Raw genomic sequence first — 27,152 nt, forward strand, 5'->3', positions numbered from 1 at the left:
CCTGAGGAGCAGGAACGGGGGCTGTGACCACATGCCCATCCTCACCAGGACTGCTCTGCACGTCTGGGCCCCTGTGCTGCCGGGAAGAACCCTGCCCAACCTTCGCTAGAGGAGAAGGTATGACTCTCCTCACACCAACCCTGCTGGCCTCACCTGCCCGGCAGAGGTCAGGTCTTGAAGGCCCCTCCAAAAACCCAGCACCCTGAGGAAGGCAGGCCACCCACAGGGTTAGGAGCACAGACTCCAACCACCTGATTCACCCTTACTAGCTGGGCAAGTGACTCGACCAGCACCGATCCCATCGGACTACTGGGAGAACGTGGATGGAAACGTACAGCATCACACAGGCCCGAGCACACAAGTGCTCGCTGAGTCACTCTCCTTTTGTTCCAATGTGGCTTAAGTCGGAAGGCCAGAGACACAGGCACAGCCTCAGCCTCAGAGGAGATGGGTGGCCAGGGCAGGCCACCGCACTCAGCCTAGCCTCGGGAAGTGTCCCTTATCCCTCCCTGTGCCTGGTTCCCTCACACACACCCCCCAAGACCCTGCTGGGCTCTCCCTCAGGGGCCAGGACCACAGAAAAAGACCCATTCTGGCAGCAGGGACTCGCTGGGGCCTCCACAGGGGCAGATGGACCCCCACTCTCAGCCCTCCTGCCTGGTCTCCTGCACACGCTCAGATGATGGTCACTAACGGGAAAAGAGCTGTGCTTGCCCCAAAGGACCTCACGGCCGACTGGGATGAAGGCAGCAGCCGGACCGAGCTGCCCACCCGGCTAGCACCCCCCCACCCCCCGCACGTAACAGCAGGGAGCCCTGCCCGAGACGCACTGCTTCCGCACCTGGGCCCTGCCGCCAGCGGCACAGGGCTGCAGAGCGCTGCGCTCATCCTCCCGGGTGAGAATGTGCAGCGCGGTGTCCGCCGGGCGCTCCGCTTCCCCCACTCCTCGGGGACGGATGGAGAGGGGCCGTTCCAGTGCTCTGGGGGCACGGCAGGGGGACGGAGACAACGGAAAGGGCTCCCCATGGTCAAAGTTGGCACAACTTGAGCAACAAAATAACGTCGTGTTGGTTTATAACCCATGAGTGCACCCTGACGTAAACGACTGAATGAATACAGTCAGCATCAAAGAACACTCTCCGGGCCAGAATCCCAGTCTGTGCAGACAATCAGCCCTCAAGGAGGTGGGGCAGATGCTCCGTCCCCCAGTGAGGGCTGTGCTGACACCTCCCAAAGAGGACAGTGAGGAAAAGGGGACAGAGAACCTGACAGCACGACCTCAGCCGGGGGACCAAGGTCAACAGCACCGCGACGCGCCCGGTGGCGGAGTCCCCCCAGGACAGGACGTGACGGAAACGGCCCTTCACCTCTGTGCTCTTTCCCCCAGTGACCCCGGCCCCAGTTTAATGACGAGAGAACATCAGACAAGCCCCACTGAGGGACATTCGGCAGAGCACCTGGCCAGCACTCCTCAAAACCGTCAGGGTCGTCAGAGACAAGGAACGTCTGAGCAACCGCCACAGCAAGGAAACCACAGAAGTGACGACTGAAAGCGAGAAGTGGGCCCCAAATGGATCCGGGGACAGAGAGAGGAGAGCGAGTCACGAAGGACACTGAGGAAGTGTGCACAAAGCACAAGGACGCAGTGCGGGGTCGTCACGTGGGAGACGCGCCACGGCTGTGAGAGGCGAACAGCGAGGGACCCCTGCACCATCTTCCCCACGATTCTGTACAACTCCGGCTGTTCTGAAACACAAAGTTTATTTATTTATTTTTTAATTAAAAGAAGAGACAGGTGTCATCAAAATAACCTAACGGGATTTATTAGAAACACACCAGGTGAGACAGGTTCCTTCAAAGCCGCCACGAGAAGAATGCTAATAATTTAAACAGAAGCCTTTCCACGCTGACCTGACAACACTGCTACCCGTCTGAGTAGGGCCAGAGCCCAGCCCGGGGGTGAGACGGCTGCCGCAGGCCGGACGGGGGCTGGGCCCCCAGAGTCTCCTCGAGGAGGGCCTCACCGTCACTTCATGTACTTGTCCTGCTGGTCGGCCAGGACTTTGGCTGAGGACTTGGCATCGTAGAAGAGCTCGCTGATCTCCTCCACGTGCTCCTTCTCAATGCCGTCCTTCCCACTGATCCTGGCCAGCAGGTTGGCCGGGGTCAGCAGCTGCACCGAATACCTGGAGCGGACGGGCAGGCATGAGGAGGGGCCGCAGATGAGTGCCCTCCCCGAACCAGCAGGAGCACTGACAGCGGGGCTGTGTGTCCCCCGCTGCAGACACAGCAGACAAGGACAGTTGTCACTGCTCAGAGATCGGCAGTCGTGACCCCATCAGAGAGGGGCCAGAAGTCACCAACATGGTGTGAGCGCCACCCCCCAATCTGTCACCCTCTGGAAGTCCTCTGGCAGGAGGCACTCCACTACTACTGTAAAGGGAGCGCAAACCTGGATGTCTACCGTGGCGGACAGTGACGCCAGGGTCCAGATCAGGACACAGGACCTGGCAGAGAAATGAACACACAGCCCCCTGGAAAGCACACGCCCCATCCAAAGGCACGGAAGCCCAGGAGTTTCTGAAGGCACCTTCCGCCAACCAAACAGCCACCAATTCTGCTTTAGATCTCAGCAGTGAGGAGCTGCCTCGAAGGAAAACAGGGTCGGGCTGAGCTCTGTGAAGTCGTGATGTCCTGCGGAGTCAGGACGCCGAGAAGGGCCGCTGGTGAGCAGTCAGGGAAGTGCCGTCTCTGTCCCTGCTCCTCTCTGACCCTGGCCTGGCCGTGGGCGGCCTGCCCTGCACCCGACCTCTGGTTCTGTCCACCAGAGGGGGCATCTGCTACCGGACAAGGGGACGCAGCCTGTTGCTCAGCTTTCTCGACACCACCTGCAGACATTCTGCATTTGCCCCGAGACAAGACCCAGCACCCAGTATGAGCGGACAAGGCCCAGTGCCCTGGGACGGTGCCAGAAGCGAGTCCGCGCGTAGCCAGCTCACCTCAGAGTCGTCTTGGTCCCGATCTCCCCCAGGTGGCTCAGCGCCTCCTCGCTGATGTTGATCCCCTCTGTCTGGGCTCGGATTTTAATGATCTTTTGAAGGAGAAAAAAATGATCAAGCGACTGACCTCAGGTGTCCCTGTCCTGCCTCCTAAAAGCACAGAGGCCCAAACCTGGGCTGGCGGGGCAGAGCCGACCCCGACGGGAACTGCCAGCCTCGCACACCTCCAGGGTGGTGTCACTTGCCTTCGACAGGAATGGCTTCATGCAGCTTTAGAAGGCAGCTGGTCCCCACTGAGGCATGCTCCAGGGCGGCACAGCTCCTGCCCCCTAGCCCTGCCTGTGCAATTCCCCCCAAAACCTGTCTGGGCTCCCTCAGGGGTGCTAACCTTCCTCTCCAGTGTGGGCACCACCACCTATAAGCACTCAGGCAATAAGACATTTTTTATTTGCTTGATAAATACGATGATTAAATAAATCAAAAAAGTTACTTTCAAAGATTTATCAGCCCTCATAACATCACTGGAGGTATCTAATCTGCCAGGAAGAGGCCGATGCTTGCTGCGGCTTGAAGACCTTGGTGAAGCTGGAGGGAAGCAGGCTGGCGCGGGGACACCGACACGAGTGGCACCGGGACCCCGCAGGCGCAGCGGTGCTGAGTGATAAGGGGCCGCGGGACAGTGACGCTGTGTGTTGTGGAGCTGAGATAACTCGAGGACTTCAAGCCGCACATAATACAGGAATTTTTCACTTTGGCAGCTTTGTAAACAAGATATCAAGAAGCCTTGTTTAAATTAAAGCTATAAAAACACACCCGGGATAGAGACACCAGAGTGGGAAAGACTGAGCCCCTCGCCACAGCCTCACCAGGGAAGAGGGACCGGGGGTTAGGAGATGGACACTTCCAGCAGGCGTCCAGCTCTCAGGTGGAGACCCCGAGGGCAGGAGCCGCAGAGGCAGGGAGGCTGGCGTCTGGGGACCCTGGTTAAAGGGCTCAGCGTGGCGGCTGCTGTGAACGAGAAGGGCCCGCCCGCAGGAACCAAGTCCTGCAGATGCGAGCAGGCCAGGGCCGAGGTGCAGGGCCAGTGTGCGCCAGGGGAGGCGGCCCTCCGCTGCAGGCAGCCAGCGCCGCCGGGGCCGAGGGCCAGGTGCTGGCAGGGAGGTCTTTCATTTTGTCAGGAGAGACTCAGAACTCTGGTTTTTAATGAAATGTCCCGATTGCAAAATGTTGTCAACTTGTTTAAATATTTCACAAACGGCACACTGGCCACATCACACTTATCTGGTCAGCCAGGGGATGCCAGGTGTTATCTCTGTCCAAAGAACCTCAGCTGGTGTGTGAGGGGCCCACTGTCTGGGGTCCACAGAGAAGTGGAGCTGAGCAGAGAAGTTTCTGGATGGACGGCGAGGAGAGCAGTGGGGCCGAGGCTCCAGCCACGACAGCCAGAGCTAGCAGCTCTGTGTCCCTGATACAAAGGGCTTCTCGCTGACAGCCAAGAGAAACGGCCCCTGGGGGACGCAAACACACGGCGCTGGAGCCTGGCTCAGGGGAGACCTTCGCCCCGGGCCTCCCTCAGGGAGCCGCGGGGAGCGGGAGGCTCGGCCTCAGGCGTGGGGCACGCTGCTCTCGCTCTCCCCACAGCAGGCCAGAGCAATCCCAAGAGCTCCTGTTTCAGACTGCTCGGACACGGACAGTCTCATAAATTAGATCTTTAATCATTTAATAACCTGCTGGGATAGTTTACGAGTGTGCCTGTGCTGATGGCACAGCACACAAGTTACATTTGCCTTGTTTTTCAAAAACCTAGCCCGGGCTCCAGGAGAAATGCCGAGGTCGTCCCCTGCACTGCACGAACAAAGCCATGTGCGTGCGTCCTGGCACTTGGTCTGCCCTCTGCTAACCCGAGAGAAGGCCTGAGAAGACGCCCTCCTGGCCGAGCCTCCGGGCCCGGGGGCACAGCCACGTCAGGGGGCTGCCCGCGCATTCTGGTCGGACAGAGGCAGCAGAGGGGCACTGGCTCCGCGCGGGGCCCCAGCTCTGCAGCTTACTGAGAGCTGCTGCAAGGACCCCCGAGCTGTCTGAACAGCAGGAGCAGCGGCCGCCGGGGGAGGGATGGCGGCCCCATCCCTCCCCGAGTCCTCGCCACACCTCTTGTCAGTCCTCACGGCAGAGGAGGGCGCCCACCTGCTCCGCTCACTCAGCAAGGACGCTCGGCGGGGCTTGGGGTGCGGGAAGGACCGGTTCTCCTCTGCTCTTGCTCCCGCCCCAAGTCGATGAATGCCCTGACTCCAGCCGAGCACTCATCCACCAGCCAGGGCCCACTATCTGGAGACAAGGCCCAGCCACTGCCCCGTCCCCTAAGTAAGGCACCGGCTGCCGCCGCACACCGTCAGTGCTTCGGGGCTCCGCACTGGTTATGGACAGGAACCTCTGGCTCCACGAGTTACCACGTTGCTCCTGGGTGCTGGTCAATGAGAAATGCCAGCAGCGCCAGCCAGACGGGCCACGGGCAAGCAGCGGGGCTGCTGGGGAGTACCCACGAGAGCTCCAAAAGGAGAGGCTCACTGACCCACTGCCACTGGGGATCCGCCCCTAGCTGAGGTATTTCTGGCAGGTAGGAGGCTGGTGGCAAAGCGACTAAGAACACAGGCTTCAGAATCAGACACCTGGATTCCAGTCATCATTCCTGCCACTGGCAAGCTTTAAGAACGTGGGCAAATCAATCAGCCTAAATCTCAGTGTCCTCTTTAAGAGCAACAGTGACGACAGTTATCCCCACCTCACGGTGGCTGGGGATCAAACAGCTCCGGATGAGGTCCCACAGAGAGTGCCTGTGCTCTCGCAAGGAGAGGGTCTGGCAGAGCCCGCCAACACGTCAGTGCACGTCCACTCCACGTCCGCTGCCTTGGCCACACGCTGATCACACGGTGAGAGATGTACACCGTCTGGGGCAGGGGTGGGCAGAGCAGATGGCTGGGCTCTGCAGGGCACAGCCTGGCTTTTTGTCCTGGACTTGCCGCCACTCAGGGACTCAGCCATCAAAGAGGAAAACGACTGCCCGGAAGCACCAGAAAGGGCTGGGGATGCTACGGTGCCGAGGCACTGCTAGCAGGGCAGTGTTCCAGCACCAGGTCAAGCAAGAGGCAATTCCACAGGGGAGCTGGGGCTGTGCCCCTTGGGCCAAGGCCAGTCTCACACTCCCCTGTCATCTCCCGCTCCCAAGCTCATGTGGATGAGCACACACGGTGTCAGGCCTGAGCCAGATGCTTCTGCGTGCGCCTCCTTCGTGCCTCTGACTGTCAGGTTAGTTTTATGGCCTCCGTTCCATTGCCCCGAAGCTTGCAGCCCCGCCCCACTACCACCTCTATGGCCTCGGCAGCAGCCCCAGGCGGAGCCCCCAAAGCCCCGGGGAGACCTGCGGCTGGCAGCGCTGCTACGGCGGATGGGCTCAGCTGAGACTCCAGGTTCTGAACCTGCCCGAGCCGGCCTGCCGTGGGTCCTGAGCGCCTGGCTTCACCCACTAGGCAGAAAGGGCGCGGCTGGGGCCTGGGCTGGAGGCTGTCACTAGGTGATATATTACTGCCTACTTCCTAGAGCTGGTGGCCTCCCTAATGGCTGTCATCAAGTCGATTCTCTCACTGTCCCTTTCTTAAGTTTATCAAAAGGGACAGAGTAAAAGAGAAACAGGACCACAGGCAGCTGAGGTTTTGTGACACTAAGGCATCGTTCAGGTGGGGGCCGAGGCTCCGGAGCGCTGAGGCCTGCCATGGCAGCATCTGGGTGCTGGGGTGGTGCAGGAGCCCAGGCCAGCCTGCAGGTGCCTCCTTGCGCGGCACTGGGGGCGCAGGGAGCAAGCAGCGGGGGCGCTCACCTGCTTCATCTCCTGCGGAGTGTACAGCATGGTCCGGATGATCATCACTCGGTCCAGAAGGTCGAGGGGGATGCCGTGGGGAGACGTGATGTCCTCCGTGCCCCTGCAAGGCCGGAAGGACTGCGTCACTCGGGCCCCTGAGACGGGAAACCGGACACCGGAAACGCGGCCGAGGCACTCAAAGTGACAAGCCAGCCAGTTCTCGTCCTGAGAGTCAGAAGCAGCGCCACAGGGCACAGACTAACTCAGGTGGCATCGAAAACAACTTCAGTATTTTGGCAAGTATCAACACCACAGGAGATTTGGGGAGGAGGGAAAGAAAAGCCACCTAAAATCATATTAAAATATTAATAATGGTGTTTTTCAAATTTACATAAATTACACTAAGCACGTAGGTGTTTTTTGCCTTTGTCCATATTGCTTCAGTCTTAAAAACCCATCAAGTCCTTTACTTAACGCAAGCTGTTAGGCATTTAGGTAGTTTCCAATTGCTGCTAACGATGCTTTGATGAACAGTTTTATGCACAAGCCATGAACGTTTTCTCAGCAACGCCTGCAGGGCTTGACACAGCCTTGAACATCTCCTCGGACGAACGAATGAACGGATCGATGTCCCACTTTACGCGGCTACACCAGGGGTCTGCCCCCACCGCGCTGCAGCCGGCACGGGGTATTCTAATTCTTAGAGTTTGCTGTGTTAATGGTTTAGAGAAAGAAGGTAACACATTCTCTGATCTTGCATTTCCTTGATTACTAATGAACCATTTGAATGTTTTCCCTTATATTCATTAGTTATTTTTTCCTTTTGGGAACTGTCCCCTCATGTCCTTTGCCTGTTTTTCTCCTGAATCCTTAGCCAAGTCAGAGGAAGAGCAGCCTGGGAGAAGAGCCCTGCCAACCGGCCAGGCGGTGCAGCGCCAGCCGCCTGATAGAACGTGTGCCGGGCAGACCGGTGGCACCCGGGCGGGGTTTCAGCCATGTCCTGAAGCCCAGGGGGCGGGCACGGGGGCTCTTGCTCTGCCTTTGGGAGCCACAGCAGCAGACCCCTGGCAGCACCGATTCTGGCCTCCCCAACCTGACCACACTGCACTCTGTGGTCAGCAAAGAACAAGGGCAGGTCATTTGGATTTAACCATTAATATCAGAATACTTGGTTTTAAATATAAGCAAACATTCCAGAAACATAACTTCAGTTAAAAAAAAACCTGTCGAAATTCTATCCAGTCAGTTGAAATATAAATGTGTATTTATTACTTCAGGAATAAAATGTCCTGACACATGCTGTAATAGGATGCACCTTGAAAACACGCTGAGTGAAAGAAGCCAGTCACTGTATGATTCACGCATAGGAAACATGCAGAAAAGGCAAATTCACAAAGGCAGAAGAGATCAGAGGTTACCAGAGCTGGGGGAAGGGAAAATGGGAACAGAGGTTTTGTTTAGGGTGATGGAAAAGTTCTGGAGATGGGTGGTGCTGATGACTGTACAACACTGTGAATATAACTAATTAATGCCCCTGAATTGTATACTTAAACACAATTCTAAAAAGAAGAAAATGGGGGAAGGGTATAGCTCAATTTATAGAGTGCCTGCTTAGCATGCATGAGGTCCTGGGTTCAATCCCCAGTATCTCCATTAAAAAAACAAAAAGAAAAATAAGTAAATAAACCTAATTACCTCCCCCCACAAACAACAATAAACCAAACCTCCCCAAAAAAACAATAAAACTAGAGTTAAAAGAAAAGAATAAAATGCTACATTATTAACTATTTAATATTAAAAAATAATTAAGACCTTTCCAAATAAACAGTGACATAGATAAATACAAATATTAAGATAACTTCAGAAAAAACAAATCTTTTCCACCAACAAATATTTCTAAAAATAATAAAAAGGAAGAATTATAAAGGTGGGATTCTGTCGTGATTCAGTCTCAGCCCTGGTACACCTGCAACCTTCACATCACAAATGCAATCTTTAAAGACCACATTCACTTTTTAGTTACTTAATTCCTAGTTAGGCTATGGATTTCTTTCTTTTTTTTTTTTTTTAAGTCCTATTTGGGAATTCTCTCAGGAATTCTTGGGAAATCTTTGAAAGATCTCAGTTTGTATCTTAAAATATCCCCAGTTTTGTATCACTCATGGTAAATCACCTTCAATTCAGACATAATAACAAATATTAAAAGTCTAAAGAAAAAAGATTAGAGAAAAAACTTCAAAAGAACAGAATATATAAGAATGAATTAAAAATGTTCTTACAGTTTTCAGTCCATAAAACTAGAAATTAAGATGAAAAAAGCCTGCCTAAAGACTGCTAAGCTTTTTTCAGGAATTAAATTTGTCCAAGCTGTGAATCTCAGGTACGAAGTTTTCTTTCAGACAACATATTAGTGAAAAATGGCTTCCGGAACTCCATTCGGTTAGGCACAAAAGGACCAGTGACATTGCTAAGCGGGCCAGGGGACAGGCGCTGCCGTTTACCCGTGTTCCTGTGAGGGGCAGTGACACCAGGGGGCGTCCTCAGCGCAGAGCAGTCACTGTTTGACAAGGCGGCCATAACAGCCACATTAAACTTAAAACTGCTAGTAGTAATTACACGTTGGCTAACAGTGCGATTAACTCTTGTACCTGGAAGTCCATTTCTGCCTTTGGCCTCAGCCTTGTACTGACTGCACCATTATGCCATCTGACAATTACTGGAACTGTCATCGGTGTGCCTCTTCCAGAGGTAGTTCTGGGTTGTGAGGCCACAAGCCCAATTCTCCTTGGACTCCAATATGGTGTATCTGCAGGCACCGTAGCTGTGCTCCTAGAAATTTATCCTGTAGACGTATCTACACACGTGCACCGTGGTTGGCTCTCTTGTGAATACTTTCCTCTTACTGTGACTCAGAGTTCCTCCACTGTGACATGCTGATGTTTTGGAGCAAGCTGTTTTTTGTAGCGGACTGTCCTGTCCTGTGTGTCACAGGATGCTCTGCAGCATCCCTGGCCTCTACACACTAGACGCCAGCAGCGCCCCACACATGTGACAAGTAAAACGTCCCGGCTGAGAATCAGTGTCTGACCGCTTCTTTACGTAACCCTTTAACTGCAGGGACAGATGATACAAAGTTCTTCCACTGACAGGAAGTCAGTAAAGAACTTCCCTCTGGGTGAGAGAAAGGGTAGCTCCCGTAAGTCCAGGGAACCCTGGCTTGGTGGACACAGAAGAGCGCTAAGAAGAAAGCCATTTGATTTTCGGATGAAGGTGCCAAGACAATTCAATGAAGAAAGAACAGTATTTTCAACAAATGGGCCAGGGACATGCAAAAGAATGAAGCAGGACAGACCTCTTCCTTACACCACACACAAAAATCAACTCCAAATGATCATGCACTTAATTAAGTGCTGAAACCATAAAACTCTTAGAAGCAATCATATGTGTGAATCTTTGTGACCTTAGATGAGGTAATGGTTTCTTAGATATGAGACCAAAAACACAAGTAACGAGAAAAAAAACAAATTTTGGACTATTTCAAAATTTAAAACTTGTGTGTCAAAAGACATTGTCAAGAAACTGAAAAGACAATCTATAGAATGGGAGAAAATATTTGCAAGTCACATTATCTGGTAATGGTCTCATATCCAAAGTACGTCTTTTTATAACTCAGCAAAAAGACAAACAACCTGAGTGAAAAACAGACCAAGATCATAACACGGTTCTCCCAAGGAGATACACAAGTGGCCAAAGAGCACGTGAAATAAAAAGCCCAGCATCATTAGCCAACAGGGAGATGCGAGTCAAAACTACAACGAAACACCACGGCACACCCACCGGATGCTTACAATAAGAAAGACAGCAACGAGCAACTGCCGTGCAAGACAGCCCGACAGTTCCTGCAAAAGTCAGATGCAACTCCATTCTTAGAGAAAACTTACATCTCCATAAAACTTCACACACAAGTGTTCACAGCATCATTACTCACGACAGCCAGGAAGTAGCAGCCCGACCCACTGCCCAGCACCTGATGGACAGTTCCGAGTGCTGTGCGACAGTCCGCGCTCTGGAATGCCACTCAGCCTCAGAAAGCACACAAGCACTGACGCGTGCCACGACGCGGACAACCCTGGAAACACTGTGCTCGGTGAAAGAAGCCAGGCACTGGAGACCAAAGATTGTGCGGTCCCATTCATGCGAAACGTCCAAAAAAGCAAGTGCATGGACCGAAAGTAAGACTCCTGTTGCTGGGCTGTGTGGAGAGGTGCTAGGGAGGCTGGGCGGGGCAGGGAGGGGGAGGCAGGGTAACTAGTGACGGGGAGAGGACTTCTGAAGGGGCGACAAAAATCTCCTGAAATAGATTATGGTGTGATTGCACAAGTTGGTGAGTACACTAAAAACCTCTGAATTTTACGCTGTAGGTGATGAACTGTATTTTATGTGAATTGTATCTCCACAAAGCTGGGTTTTTTTAAAGCACTACTTAGGGTGTCTTCTCCCACAGAGTCACGCCTGAGACCACACTGCCCCTCAAGTCCTGACGCTCTGGTCGCAACAAAGAGACTTGTGGACAGAAACCCCCTGCAAAGAAAGACGCCTCAATCCCGAGGGCCCGCTCTCCACAGACGACACCTCCCTGGTGTTCAGAGCTGGGTCAGGGCCAGCTCCGCTTTAGTAGCTGAGGATCCAGGAGAAAGGGAAGGACTTCTCTAGGCGGCAGAGGGAGAAGCCAGGGCGGCTCCACCTCCTCCGGTGTCCCTAGGGGGACCCCCTGCCCTTTCACAGCCACTTGTCACGTCACAGCCCACAAGCAGCACAGGAGAGCCAGTCGGCAGGGCTAGTAGCCAGGTGGCCCCAGGCATGTGGCCCACGCAGGTCCCCTCCCCTCCCACGTGAGTCTGGAGATAACGTCCATTGGCAGGGTTGTCAGGGTCCTGGGAATACAAGATGACCCCCGCGGAGAGCTCTGCACGGCTTCTGGTGCAGACAGAGCCTCCAGTAACCGAGTTTCCACCCCTGCTTCCTTTCGGGCTGGAGGTCAGACGTGGGTCTGAGGGGCGCTAAAGCTCAGCAACTCCCTCCTGGGGTGGGCAGCAGACCGCACACTGCCAAACCTGCGCAGGGATTCCAGAAATGCCATCATTCTCATCTACACCAGATTCAGTGCTCAGGATTCAAACCCCAGCCTTGCTGCTGAGCTATGGGGCCCTGGCCAAGTTCCACGTCTGAACAAAGAGAACGAGGCCCTTCCTCATTAAGCTGAGGTGGGTGCGGCAGCATGCCTGGTGTGCGGGGAGAAGCCTTCAGTACCTGCCGGTATCGCTGTTACCACCGCAACTGTGACAGCAGCGTCCTCACCACCATGATGAATTCCCCACGAGGCCCTGGCACCAAAGCCCTCCTCTAGAGCATCCGTCCCCATCTGGGTTACCTCAGCGCCCCTGGAAAGAGACTCACACTCTGAGCATCTTCCCGTGGGCAGCTGCAGTCTGGCAGCAACAAACTGCCACCTCCAACAGCCCTGCATCACATCCATCTGGACGGGCTGAGGCCAATCCTCCCAGGTCCCAAGGAGCAGGTTATGAGACAAAGCCACGTTCCCATGCCCTTTTTCCCTAGATGGAATGACGCTAAGAGAAGGACTCTGATCCTAAGAGATCTTGGTTCTGCCACAAGCTGCCTGGCTCTGCGGGCCTCACTCTGCTGGGCTGGGTTACCCACCAAGGGGAAGGGGTGTCTGCTGGCAGAGCTCCCCGGCAGGGGGCGCCATCTGTCCAGGCTGAGGATGGCCGACCAAAGCAAAGTCCAGCAAGCCTGGAGGGTCTGTACGGCAGGGGCACCCGGCTCAGCAGGCACGTGTCCGGTCTCTGGACGCTGCCCAGGTAGCTGGGCTCCTCTCACTGGTGGCCGGCCAGGACCTGGTCCAAACCGCCTTCCCTTGAAGACTGCAGAAAACACCTTGACCATGACAAGCGGTGGTCTTATCAAGACAGCATCACTGAAGGGATTCAAAGAGGGACTACGAGGTGCTGCCACACGAAGCTGAATTACATGCCCAATTCCTCGTCCTGAGCGAGAGCGGTCACCTCAGTGCAGGTCCTGCCCCAGAAAGACATCACCTCTGCCACTCCAACCAAGTGAGCAAGTCACACCCCACCGGAACCCCAGACGTCACAGGGAGGCCCTCACGTGCAGGAACAGGGTGGCTGCCAAGTTGGTGACCACAGTAGAATGAAGTCAAGCCACTGAGTTTTTCCCTCGAAATGAACACGACGGCCCTGCACCCCCATCCCGACTCACAACATTAGACAAAGTGATTCCGGGGGGAACCAAGGAGCCCAGAAGGAAGACGGAAAGGCCCCATGGTACCTGATGACACAGTTGCCTCGGTTGGACGCAAAGATGACGATGGGAGCGATGGAGGACTCCAGGGCCCGGTGCAGGTACGTGAAGCACTCGATGTCCAGCATGTGGACCTCGTCAACAAAGAGCACTCCAGGGACCAGCTCAGCCACGCCCTGGTCGATGTACTTGTTCACCACCTTGTTAATCTCCCCTCGGAGTTTGTCTAGGAGTCGGCAAGCACAGACAGGCGGGGTCAGTACCAGGTGGGGGAGACCGGCACCCTTCTCTTCTCCCCCCACCCCAGATTTCCATCTAAGACCAAGTCTGGGGCCAGGCCTGACTGCTGGCTGTGGGCCCTGGGTGTCTATGGCCCCCTCCCCCCAGGCTTCAGCTTCATCGCCTGGAGTAGGGATGATCTTGCCTAAAAGTCACAACATGAGCAGGGCCCCCAAAGATGTGTCTCGTTAAGTCTGTAAATGGGTTTTGCAGCGTTCCACCTGTCCTCACAAGGGTGTGCACTCCCCAGGCTGTCACACCCACCACCCTGCTTTATTACTCACACCCACCCAACTCGGCTCCCTGCCTGGTTCCAGTCTGGGAGCTATGGAAGACGTGAGTTTTCATATGCAAATGTCCCTGCTCTGTACTCGTTAATAACCCTTTCTCTTGGCCCTGTATGACAAAGCTTCAGTTAATTAACTTTCAATCAAATGCTTGGAGGAAGGAACAGGGTGCTTTCAGAATCCTCTCTGGAGGGAAACCTGTGAGGAACAGCCCCATCTCAGAGCTCTAAGAAGAGCCAACCTCTCAAAAGCTGAATAACCGCTCATTCTCCAAACTAGCGCCTGTCTGATCAGCAGGAGGGAGCTGCTCACAAGGCCAGCGCCTTCCACTACAGCCGTCAGGCAGGGCCGGACACAACCGTGTTAAAATGCAGGGAAACCAGAGCTGCCCTGGGCGTCTCTAGCAGAAAGGGCTATGATCTCGGCCCTGGCTGGAACTTAAAAGAAAACAGGGCTTTAACGTTTAACATTTTTAGGTGACAAAGCTATAGGTGTGAGGTCATTAGGGAAAAGAGGAGCGTGCCAGCTGGAAAGGGAACTGCAGGCTCACAGGGGCCGCCACACCCCCACCAAGCCTGAGGACGCGCCGGAGCGGGGCCGCGCTGCAGAGCGCAGCCCCCGTCCCGGGGCTGTGTCGGGCAGGGCAGGAGGGCACCTCCCCAGGCCCGGCCCGGCCTCTTCCCTCACCTGTGATCTCTGTCTTCTTTGGCTTCATGAGCTGGCCCATCATAGACAGGATGTCCTGTCCGCCCTGCACAAGGGAGACAGGAGTCAGCCCCACTGCCAAAGGCAGGCACACGCCTCATCGCCGCCCCCAGCCCACTGCTGCCCGTTGTCAGCTCGCCTGGGGCCTGCGTTGCAGGGACCCTGGGCACCTCCATGGAAAGTCTGAGGAGCTTCTCAACACGAAGTTTGTGAGAGGTTCCCCTAACCTGTCAGAATCAAACAAAATGCCTTCCTGGGAAGTACCAACTCCATGGGGCCCACCCCGACCCCCATGCCAGCTGTGTCTCTTCCCAGTCCCGAGCTCCTTCATTCCACAGCGCTGGTGACCCTTCCCTGGGCACCCAGCTCTTTCAGGACTCAGTTCTAGCCTCCCTGCCAGGAACCACCTTCTCTTTCCTGGGAGGCTCCTCTACGGGGCGTCTGACCCCAACCCCTCCCGCTGCTCCAGGCCCCAGGGACAGGCGGTTGTCAAAGCCTGCCATGCACCTACTCGCCCCTTCTGCTCCTCATGGGACACGGTCGCGGTCGCAGTGACGAGCCCTGACTGGGGCCCCTCAGCACGCAGAGCCCGGCCGGCCCTGCAGCACGGCCGACCCTCACCAGGCTCGCCAGCGGCCTGCGCCCTGCTGCCAGCCCCTCTCGCAGGGGCAGCAAGAGCCCAGCATTGTGTGATCCCCTGCTGCTTCCAGGCCTGACACAGATGCTCACTGAATGTTCAACAGTGAAAGGTAGCAAAGGTTCCTGAGCAATTACATCTGATCCTCAAAACAGCCCTGCCAGGTGGGAAATATCATGTCCTTTTCAAAGAGGAGGAAACTCAAAATCAGAGAGCCCTAAATCACAGAAAACCCAAACACCCAAAGTGACTATTAGCAGAGCCCGCTGGTGTCATCTGGCGACTGGCACCCGGCAGGCTGGTCTGCGGAAGCCACTCTACAACTGAGGGGACCTGCTGCTCCAAGGTGCTTCTTCAGCAACCTCCTGGCCAAGGCTCCAAGGGACAAAGCACCCACAGGCCGAATTTCAGGCTAGAAAGCCTATTCCTTGTTAGGGAAGAGCAGCCTTTTAGGAGAAAGAGGAAACCAAACCGTAACTCTATACCAACAGGGAAGAGTCGGGGTCTTTTAATCTCACGCTTCCCAGAGGAGGCACAAAGTCATGCTATACGGTCCCACATTTCATCAGTCTGGACACAAGTGTCCACCTTCAACTCAGCATGACGAGCAGACACAGCTTTGTCAGGCTTCCTGAAATCCTGCGAAGGGCTCAAAGCACCCTCCTGCCCTCCGCATTAGCACCCGGAGAACCCCAGGCCCGAGCCCAGTGCTGGAGAGGAGCCAAGGAGAAGCCGGCCAGCTCGGGCCAGAGGCTGGGCTGGGAGAGGGAACAATGCACAGGAAACCATCTGTGACTAGAGCCTTTGAATTGGAACAAAGGAGTCCCTGGTAGCTCATGTCGATGTTAATTGCTGAACATTACAGACAGAAAAGGACCGTCTGCCCTCGGAAGCGGCAGCAAGACTGACAGTTCACTCCAGAGCCCCCAGCACACAGAAGGCTCCTGCACCGGGCAGGGCGCGGGGCGCGGTGCACGGGCCGGGCAGCACCTGGGGCCGGGCGTTGGCCACGTCCAAGTCGTGCAAGGTCACGTCCTGGATGATCTCCTTCTTCTTGTGCACGTCCCCCTTGGGCAAGGGCACATACTCTTCAGCTTCAAGGTCGAATTCTGTGGCGTAGGTATCACACCGGCCCTGCCTCTGCAGAAAGAGAAGCCGGAGTGTCTGGCAAGTTCCAATGCCAAGTCCCCAAGTGGCACAGCGCAAGGTGAGATAAAAGTCTCGGGTCCCAACTGTGGCCTGACAGCCGCCTTGACAAACTCCAAACATGCCCTGCTCCCCTGCTGCCAAGAGAAGGACCTATCTGCTCATCGCTGGGCTCCAAAACCCAGCTGAGAAACACCCAATACTTTCTCCCAGAATCCTTCCCCCTCTTTTTCTTTTAACTGCATGCAATTCCCGATAAAGGGCAAATCCAGTAGATTAACCAGAGACGGAGGGGCTGTTCAGACTCTTCTGTAGGTGGGTGATTTATCGTATGATATGAAGTATTATGCTCATCCATTAAACAGTGAGGAACTCTATACAGGACACTGAATATCAGATATAAAAGGAATGCCAACTAATGCAGCATTCCTTTCCACATGCATATATCTTGGGAAGAAAATACCAAAGAGATAAAAGGAAGATTAAATACCCTGCACATTTCAGTTTGAAAATGACTACACTTGTTTCACTTTCTCACCATTCTCCCCTCTAAGCAGGTTTCAGTATTTTTCTAACAAGACTGTCTATTTTAATCATGAGAAGGTTAAAGAATGCAGATAAAGGGAAAGCAAACTTGACTAAATATAAAGGGGCAACTGCTGACCTTCTGTCACATCACAGCTGACGCCAGCGCTGCTCCCCACACACCCAGGATCCCCGGGAAAAAGAAAGCCGCCTCCCGGCCACCTGGGACTCCTCGTGGCATTACCTTCACGGCCCCACTGTTGGCTTCAATGTAAATCACATCTCCAGCCTCTACTCGTTCTTTCTGCAAACTTTCAAAAATGCTGGGGTCCAGCTAAAAAAAAAAAAAAAAAAAAAAAAAAAATTAAACCAGAGAACTACAACACATACTGTACTGATTTCTGACATACTACTGGGAGGTAGCTTCCCATAAGAGACTGGAGGTGGCTAATGGCCAGATGGAGGAGTTCATGCGTGTGTTAGGATGTGTGAGACTGGCTCTGGGGCAGGAGAGGGGCACAAGGGGAGGCCTATGCCCTGTCCTCTCTTTACTCCTGAGGTTGCAAACTGGCAAATGTGGCTCTGACTGCTCCCGGGTAGGGCCCACACTGTCCACGGGACCACAGGCCTTAACACCCCGTTTTGAGACTGCTGTCCGCCCTCAGTCCTTTGCTCTCTCCACTTCGAGCGGGGATGGACGTTTCTGAAGCACTCTCAGAACCTGCATGCTCTCCGTGCCTGGCATTCTGCAGGCCTGGGGTTTTGGACAAGGCTCTCTGAGCCTGGGTTTCCTCATCTGTAACAGCACCCAGGCGTGATCAGACGTGTACGTTCATAGGAAGCACAAAACCAGGACTTCCCCCAGGCCACTCAATTCAGATTCTGGTGTTTGCTCCCTGGGACCACCTGCTTACACCCTCAGGAAGGGAAGGAGCACACTGTGGGAGCTGTCACCCTTCTCTGGTCACCCTGCTTCACGCTCCCTGAGGTGATCAATATTCTGGGAGAGCATCTTTTGTAAGGAGTCAGTATTTAGAAATAAGTTTCTCTCAGTAAAACTTCAAGGGGAGCTGTTACTCTCAGTTAAAATCCACAATTTATACATGAAGAAAACTCGGCTTTGTTTCAAACAAAATTAAAGAGTAAGAACCCAGAACTCAGTGAAAAAGGCCAACACAAAAAACATATACTGTATGATTCTATTTACACGAAATGTTCAGAAAAGGCAAACACGTAGAAACAGAAAGTAGATCAGTGGTCGCCAGGGACTGGAGGCAGGAATGGGGAGCTACTGTAGATGAACCTGAGGTTTCTGCCGGGGTGATGAAAATGTTCTAAAACTGGGTTGTGGTGACAGCTGTGCAACTCTGTAAACAGACTAAAATTCCTTAAGCTGTGCACTTAAAATGGGTGAATTTTACTTAAAATGAGATCTCAGTGAAGTTGTTGCAAAGAGTAACCACAGAAGGAACGTGGGGCTCTGCCTCCCTGGTGAGGGGGCAGGCCCCTAACCCGGGGCTGGGAGGAGGGAGGCACTCGGTAACGAGGGCGGTACCGCCCCCTTCACACCTACACACCCACCCCGCATTTCAGCTCCTTTGCCTGTGTCCACGTGCTAGGAGTAGTCGCTATGGAGCACCCACTATGGAAGAAGAACATTCATCCTCTCGTTTTCTCAAAGAAACTGTGTAAAGCAGTTCAACCGATAGCTGAAATCTAAACTGTGTGCATGCCTTATTTTATCTGTCCGGTGTTGGAGGGTACACTTTTTTTTTGCCTCAAGCATTTTTATATTGGTTAATTTCCCAAATGAATTGACTAAATATGTAATTACTGGAAAGGTGGCAGGTCCTACTAAGAACTCTACTTAATGAGGGAGAGGTTTACGAGAGGTATTTGTCGAGCAAGCTCCTGAGACGGAAACCCTGTCAGAAAAAAGAAAAATGGTCCTTTGAAAAAGTAGCATTTTTATGAGCTCCATAAAGCAGTAACCAAGAAACCACCCTACAGAATCAAAGAGCCGTAAAACTACAGAGGAGAACAAAGATGGAAAAGTTATATGGTCACTCTAATGCAATTTACAGATGGGAAAATGGAGGCCCAGAGAGCTCAACTGACTTCTAAAGGTCACACAGCAAGTCGGAGGGCAGACTGCCCGGTGGTGGACTCGGAGCCCACTCTGCCCCAAAGCAGCTGTAGGGTCCTCGGTAACCCCTTAACCTCTTCAGGGGCCCCAGTCCCTTTATCTGTACAAAGAGGGAAATCACACCTGCACATATGCGCACGCACACACACACACACACAAATGCACACAGATTTGCAGAAGCACTTGGCCCAGGGCCTGACACACACAGTGAATGCGAGCTGTGACGACAAAGTCACTCACTAAAAGGGCAAAGCTGCAATCCAGGTCGCCCCACCCCCACCCCACCAACAGCCACTGCTTCTTGGGTAACCGGGTGCCACACCCAAAGCTACAACGTCTACCCTCACAATAACTGTGAGACACGCAATCACCATTCCCATGTAAAGAGACCAGCGCTCAGAGACAAAGTCACTGCCGAAGACCACACCGCTGTGAGCAGCAGAGACTCTTCACCCCGGTGGCCCTGCGGGCCGCACCCTCAAGGCTTTCAAGACAGGAGTGAGCGGGTCACCCAGGGCCTCCCCCACTGCCACCACCACGACTATCCATGGGGCCCCGGCCTGAGCAGAACCCACCACTGAAGCCCCCGCACACAGCAGGGACCGCCGCCAGGACTGCGTTGGGCCCCCAGGTCCAACCGTCATCGCTCTCCACCTCTCACTGGATCACTCAGTGCTGCCTCTCCCCAGGAGCATGAGCACTAGAACTGAACTACCAGCCTAGGGTCAGGGAGGCCTCTGACACACGGCCACGGCGTGGCACACAGGGGGGCACCACACAGCTCACGTCCTAACAGACACAACTCCCTCGGCGTCAGCAGGAAAGGAAGAGCCATCCTTACTGAGTTCTCTGTGTGCCAGCCCGACCCACACCTGACATCCTCAAACACCTGGGACCTATCGTCGCCCCCAGCGCACAGAGGAGGAAACCGGGCAGAGGTCGCCCGGCGCGGGGAGAGCCTGAGGAAGAGGGCGGCCCACGGCGCGCGCTCACTTTCAGCTGTTTGGTCCCCTTGGCCGTCTTGAGCCCTATGATCACGTGGCTGATGGTCTTGCCGTAGCCGCCCATGGGGTTCTCCGTCTCACACGGGGTGAGCTCTGTGACCTCGCCCTCGTAGACCTCCTTGGTTTCCTTTATCCGCAGCCCTGGAAGAGATGGCAGGTGAGTCCTGGTGAGAAAAGCACCCCTCCCTCTTGTTCTTTCAACAGCCTTTTCGGCCAGAAAACTTCCACGTCACGAGAACTGACAAGTCAGCCTCCCTCGTACTGTGAAACTACAGCCACGTCACAGGGACGTTAATGGCTATTAAATCTATTTTCAGAGGATTCTAGAAACTTCAACAAGAAAGCCATTCGAAGTCACTGTGCCTGCCACCAATTCAGAGTGAGGAGGGAGACATCCCAGGGTCAGACTGGGTGAAGATGTGCAGGGAAGGGAAAGCTGGCAGACACAAACCCTGAGCCAAGGCTGCAGCGGCTGCGCAGCTGTCGGAGCGGCGCTCCTGCAGGAGGTGTGGTTGCCACGGCTCGGCTCACCTCACCCAGCCCGCGAAGCAGCCGCGGAGGACTCTGGGTCCACTGCACAGACACAGGCATCAGCCCCAGCGGCAAGGCGAAGGGTCCTTTCCTCTGCAAGGCAGAGTGAGGACTGGCGTCTGAGTCTCTGGGCTCCAGGAACCTGTGTGGTCCTACCACACCGCTGGGCCCCGCTCGCTGCCAGCCCTTCCCAAAAACTTGCCCTGCCCTCTCCCTTCCAGTTGACACGAGCCCCCTGACCTCATCACCCCTCTGCCAGGTGACTGTGACTCGGTCTCTATCTCATCTATAGTTTGCCCAAAGGTGAAACAGAAACATAAAGTGAATACACAGATTAAAAAGCAACAGGACAGATACAAACCAATCTACCATGTAGGCCTTTATTTGTAACCTGATTCAAACAGTTTCATAGAAGAAAAAACACGACACTCTGAGACAACTGGAAATTTGAACACTAAGTAGATGCAATGATATTAAAGAATTTATTGTTAATTTTTTCCAGGTGTGATAATGGCATTTTTTAAGTCCTTATTTTTCAGAGATACATACTGAAACATTTATAAGTAAGAAAACGGGTCTGCAATTAACTTCAAAATAATCTGGGAGAGGAATAATGGAGGCTATAAATCAATCCAGATCGATTATGAGCTAAAGCTGGTGGTGGGGCCATGGGGGAGGTCATCATACCACTGGACTACTTTTTGAACACTTGAAATTTTCCAAAATAAGATAAAAAAGAAAAAAGAAAAAACAATGAAATATTACTCTACAACCTAAAATTTAAAAGACCGATCGACCATACCAAGAGTTAATGAGGCTGCAGGACAACAGGAAGGTTTACGCTGCTGGTGGGACACTGGTTTAGAAACAACATGGAATTATCTCCTAAAGCCGAACACAAGAACACCTGTGATCCCTGCACTCCAACTCCGAGAAGCGCGCCCACGAGGCAGGGGTGCCCCTGGGCACCGAGGGACCCAGCACGCGATGGTCACGGCAGCACTGTTAGTAACTGAAAGACACTGGGAGACTCCAACGTCCATCGGCAGCAGAAGACGTAAGTGCACTGCGGTACATTCATACAGCAGTACCACGGAGCAACGAGAAAGAATTATCGCCACATGCAACCACACGGATGAATCTCACAAATGGGAGGACAGATCCTGCACGGCTGCGTTTGCTTCAAGTTCAGGAACAGGCCAGCTACACTGTGATGTTAGAAGCAAGACAGTCGTTAATGGGAGGAAAGAAGGATGGCGACTGGGTCACAGGTACTCTGCGGTGCTGGCAATACTCCCTCTTGAGTGGGTGCTGTTTCATGGGTTTGCAATGTGTGATAACCGCTGAGATCTACGTTTTGTTCTTGCACTCCTCTGTGTGCATGCACCAACATATCGAGTCACTTAAGGAAGATACACTTAGATAAATCGCACCAGTGAGCCCAGGTAGAGGAAGAACACGGCTGGCATGAGCTGCGGGAGCGCCGCCTCTCCTGCACCCAGCCGCGGCGCTCACCCTGCAGACTCGCCCGGCGGGCACCCACAACGCCTCCCGCCCTGGCTGCACGCACAATCTCGGGTTGGGGGGTGGGGACCTGCTGTCACTATAAGCGTAAAGGTCCCAGCTGAGAACCACTCACCAGAAGAACGACGAACTTTGTTCCACTCACGACGTGGAGACGTGAGCAACTCTGACGGCGGGGGGCCCTGACGTGCTTTGGGTGTCCACACCCTCAAGGCACCTCTGTCCTGATAGGGAGATACCCCAGTGACACAAAGAAACACCACCCGTGGTGTTAAGACACTCTCAGTTACTTCCCACTTTCAAAGACGGCCATTATCTTATCACTCGGTTGGCTGCCTGCTTTCCCCAGAAACCCAATCGGGACAAAGACTCTCTCAGATATTCAAGTTAAGGAAAAGTTTTACTCTACTTTCATTCAATCCGATAGTCCACAAATGGAAGTCTTGGAATAGCCCCAAGAGAGAGGCTGCATCTCATTTTTACCTTACCAAATTCTTAGTTTCTGAACATCAAGACAAAAATTTTCCAAACACGAATGCACCAGAAGATTGTGACAAACCTGGAAAACTCTGTACTTTTGAAGGTAACTTTGATTTTCTTTTTAAATCAAAACTTTTATATTCCGCAGAGCTGAGCTCCCTCAGATGGAAGGCATCGCTCTATTTACAGGTGGACGACTGTGACATGGCATTCCTTGAGTGGGGGAAGGCAGGCATGCCGGTCTCTCCCCGGCCCCGCATTTGTTCAGAAGTTGCTCGTGCTGACAAGCAGGCAGAGGATGAGGGAGATGGACAATGAAGCCCCTGTCAGCCAGGGAAGGGGCCGGGCGGGCGCTCTCTCCGGCAGGACTACGTGCACGACACAGGTTTCATCTGCTGGCTCAGGTTTCCAAATCCCTGACAGGGACCTTCATCGCATCAAGGAAGCAGCACAGACTCCTTGCTTTTTATTTCTGGTCAGCTTACCGCCTCCTCCCCACCCCCTCTGCCACTTCACAGGAAATCAAAGGCAGAGGAAGATGGAAACGGTTCCTTTTTGAAGACAGTCAATGGCCTGCCTTTTTATTCTGTGGCAGGATCAAGAAACTTCTCCTCACCTTGCTGCCATCAAAGGAACTGCATCGCCCCCCCAATGGCAAATCACAAAACAGATGCCCAGGAAATTTATCTCTACTTTTTCACACGTTAACTTTAACCAACCCAAACATGTGAGTTCACGTAAAGTTCAATTTTGTCATCTTTTATCAACGTCAGAAAAGTATTTTTTAAATAAATGAAAATACATTTGAAAAGTATTCAGATATTTAAATCAATTGTAACATTTTACTTTTTATCTCATTAATTGATGAGATAAAATCTCTGCCACATGTTCATTAAATCTGGGGGGAGGTAATTAGATTTATTTATTTATTTTTTAAATGGAAGTACTGGGGATGGACCCCAAGACCACTGCACTTCTACCACTGAGCTACACTCTCCTTTTGAAAAGTACCCAGAAAGGTTTTAAACTATGAAGAGGGTCCTGTGAGGCATTTCCACCATTATCCCAGATACAATACAAAAGTCCAAGGACAACACTACATGTAATGACACAGGCTGAACCTCACAAAGACAGACACTGGAAAAGAAACGAGACACAGCACCGAAAGAAGGTTCCATTTAGGTAAAGTTTAAAAAGGACGAAACTAAGCCACACCACCTAGGACGCAGGCGGGTGGACAGCGTTCTGACAGCCACGCCGCTCACACTCTGGGATGCGAGGGGCCGAGGGGCGGTGACCGGGGAGGGCACAAGCCAAGCCTGTGGCACCAGCCATGCGCCCTGCACCCTGAGCTAAAAGTTGACTGCATGAGCGTTCACCTCATTATTATTTAACCTGTAGGTACTTTTACATACTTTTCTATACGTATGTTATAGTTCAGTTTAAAATAGGCACAAAAAAATCCAGTGTTGCACAGTAAAAAAATATTTCCAATAAGAAATATTTCGCAGGTTTGAAAACTCCAACACGTAGCCAGACACAGCCCAGAGTCTCTGGTTTAGAACCAAAGTCCCCAAGTCCAGGACTTACAGGGCCTGGCAGGCACGTCACAGCAGAGCAGGTCCCACGAGATGGAGGCTGGGCGAGCTGGTGCGGCCCAGCCGGCGCCAAGGGACTGCTCCGCTTGGCCCGCTGCTGCTGTGTGGGAACGAGAGCGTCCTCCACGGTACGTGACATCGCCCAAGTTCTAAATCCCAGCAACCAACTCACAAGTTCTTCAAGAACACCGTGTAAGTCAGACAACATCTATCGACCAGACACAAACTGAGGGCTAGCTTTCTTTTGCCAAAGGCCTGTTTTCTACCTGCTTCGAACAGCGCCCCCTCCTCTCTCAGAAAAACTTCACTGAGCACCCCTCCGCTGCTGGCTCCCAGGAACTGGGGCTACAGGAACAAACGCCCTACACCCACGGCACACACTCCCCAGGCGCCGTCTGCTCCTCCCTCACTCCCCACCACAACAGCAAAGACAGGGCTCCCCTGCACCTCCTCCCTTTTAGCCCCACGTCTAATCTTTCAGGGATCCTGTAGGCTCCACCATCCAACTGAAGCTGGAAGCCAAATACTTCTTACCGCCTTGACCACCACCACCCGAGTCCAAGCCACACCGTCTCCCACCCAGACTCTCCACGGTCTCCCTGCTTCTGCCCTCACTCTCCATACCCAGCCAGAGCGGCTCTCGTAAAACCGAAGCTCCTCTCTTCTCCTTTCACTCTGCACAAAATCCAAAGCCCTGATCATGGCCCAAGGCCCTGCATGACCAGACCTTTAAACCAGACTTTAGCATTCTTGAGGACAAGGATTCTGTGCTTAAACAAATCTACTTCTTCTTTATAAATTTTATTTATTTTTTAGAACTTTTTTTTTTTAGGGTTTTTTTGGGGGGAGGAGCGATAATTAGGTTTATTTACTTTTTTATTTTATTTTATTTTTTTGATGGAGGGACTGGGGATTGAACTCAGGACCTCGTGCATACTAAGCACATGAGCATGTGCTCTATCACTGAGCTCCACCCTCCCCCCAAATCCACTCCTTCTTAAACTTTCATAAGTTCCTTGAAGTTTTCTAGTAAGTGTCCTTCTTGAGAATACTTACCTAGTTCTGACAAGGACACAGCAGAGGTAAAATGGTACAAGCACTCAGCAAGTGTTTATAACCTGTAACTTAGGCAAGTACATCCTAGAGATAGACTCCCATGTGTGCAGTCAGATCAAATATTTTTTAATAGTTTACAAGGAATAAGCTATTTTGACAAGTAGGTCTGAGGGAAACTAGGACTCCCCCAGAGCCAGACCAGCAGGAAGAGGGCCGGAAGAATGCCCCAGAAGCCCAGGAGGCTGGCAGGAGGTAAATATTCGGGCGAGCGGCCACGTCCTGCGCACAGCATGTGGTCAGAGGGTGGGCTCCCGAGTTGGACAAGTGCAGCTTCAGATGACAGTGCTACTCACCAGCTGGGCAACCGGAGGCAAGTTATTTAACTTTATGAGACTGTTTAGTTGGAGGCAGAACGCAGACTGAGAACTTCCCCCTGGAGAGTGAAGGGCTGCTCAGCACAGGGCAGCCCCAGGCCCTGCGCCTCGGCACCACAGCCTGGAGGCTCAGCCGTCCCACACGGCTTCCTCGCTCGCGACACGCTCGGCATCCTGGCCGGGCGTTCTGACAGCACGCCACGCTGCTGTTGGCTTCAGTTTAAAACCTTTTCAGTGGACAGTCATCTCTAAGAGCACAATAAGGCTGCTGGGAAATGACTTGTTTTTTAAAAAACATCACTTTAATAGCCAAAATCTATTTCATCAGGTGAAGAACCCCAGCCCATAGTTGGGGCCCACATTTGCTGGTTGCTAAAGCACTTCCATTAGAAAAACTGGGGTTTGGTTTTGTTTGCAAAAATGCGAACAGTGTCAAAAAAAAAAAAAAATAGCAGTGCCCCAGATACCAGCCCCAGAGGCATTTTCTCAAGGAAGAGGCAGCTGAGAACAAGCCCGCGCAGGCACCAGCAGGACGCGGCACTCACCAATGGCCCTGCGGAAGTTCTCCATCAGCACTTCGGTCTTCTTGATCTCCGTGGAGTAAACTTCACTCCCCACCATCGGGCAGAAAGGGACCTTGCTGCCCAGCTCCTGGGCAATGGCCAGAGCCAGCGCCGTCTGCAGAGGGAAAACAGCGGGCATGCACTTGTTCCACGTTCTTGACAGACGGAAATTCAGCAACATGTGCTATACGGAAATTACGAACCAGGGACAGTCCTTCTAGTTTTAACATCGTCTCACACTTCTCACAGTAAACGCCTGATGACTTCTGTGGCCAGCCCACTGCTAACGTAAGTGGCATCTTTAATCGTCCTTATCATCGAGGTGGCTGTTATCACAGAGACACGGCCAGTACAGGACCAGCTCCCGATGCTTCACCCCATGCTCCTCCCACTCACCCCATGAAGCAAACAAGGAAGCTGAGACAGAGATTAAATAACACGTCCTTAGCACCATAATCTAGAAAATGGCAGAGTGGGGCCATGAAGTCTGGCAGCAGGGTTCTTGAGATCACGTGCCCATCAAGCAGTACAGTCTTCCCAAACTGTTCCCCCAGTGTCAAGGCAGGGTTGTGACCTGATCGCAGCAGAACAACATGCTGGGGCTCTGAGATACTGCCTTCTGTCTCTACAGACACAGGAAGGCACCAATCTACAAGCCATCGGAAGTCTATACCGAAGGAACGAATGACAGGATGTTCACTTTATGCTGAATGGCCCCACAGACTGAAGAATGCCACGTGAGCTAGGGTCCTGAAGCCACGGGCTGCTGAGCTGACACCTGGACAAGTCCTAGTAAAGCACAAGCTGGCTTCCGGAAGGACGACTGTGGCTGGCAGATGCTGGGCAGACGTAGCAGGTGCACGGCCACGTGTCACATGTGAAAGCAGTGCTCTAAAGCTGGTGCAGGACAGGGAAACGCCATGGCCTTTTCAGGCTGCGATCACCCTTCCTCAGCTTTGGCACAAGAGCCCAGGGAGAGTCAGGGGCTAAGGAAGGTGTGCGGACTCGGGTAGAGCACGGCTGGCTACTGAAGAACAATGTGGGCTCCGAGACACTGCTTTAAAACTGGCCCAGTAAAGGGTCCTCTCTGATTTCCTTTCAAT

At 53.2% G+C, this 27,152-nt stretch overlaps 1 protein-coding gene across 3 annotated transcripts in view; it reads right to left on the reverse strand.

Annotated features, from left to right (window-relative positions):
• Positions 1-1,798: 1,798 nt before the first annotated feature.
• The window catches only part of RUVBL1 (RuvB like AAA ATPase 1), a 39,705-nt gene continuing 14,351 nt past the window's right edge, over positions 1,799-27,152 (reverse strand). For all 3 annotated transcript variants that reach the window (XM_064496162.1, XM_031471060.2, XM_031471059.2), the window contains 9 exons: positions 26,032-26,164; positions 19,913-20,064; positions 17,018-17,107; positions 16,093-16,242; positions 14,448-14,511; positions 13,222-13,420; positions 6,871-6,973; positions 3,000-3,091; positions 1,799-2,186 (listed from right to left, as the gene is read on the reverse strand). In XM_064496162.1, the coding sequence (XP_064352232.1) occupies positions 2,027-2,186; positions 3,000-3,091; positions 6,871-6,973; positions 13,222-13,420; positions 14,448-14,511; positions 16,093-16,242; positions 17,018-17,107; positions 19,913-20,064; positions 26,032-26,164 (1,143 nt within the window). In that variant the 3' untranslated portion in view covers positions 1,799-2,026. The remainder of the gene's footprint in view (positions 2,187-2,999; positions 3,092-6,870; positions 6,974-13,221; positions 13,421-14,447; positions 14,512-16,092; positions 16,243-17,017; positions 17,108-19,912; positions 20,065-26,031; positions 26,165-27,152) is intronic.

Source organism: Camelus dromedarius, chromosome 17, assembly GCF_036321535.1.
Source record: "Camelus dromedarius isolate mCamDro1 chromosome 17, mCamDro1.pat, whole genome shotgun sequence".
NCBI lineage: Eukaryota > Metazoa > Chordata > Mammalia > Artiodactyla > Camelidae > Camelus > Camelus dromedarius.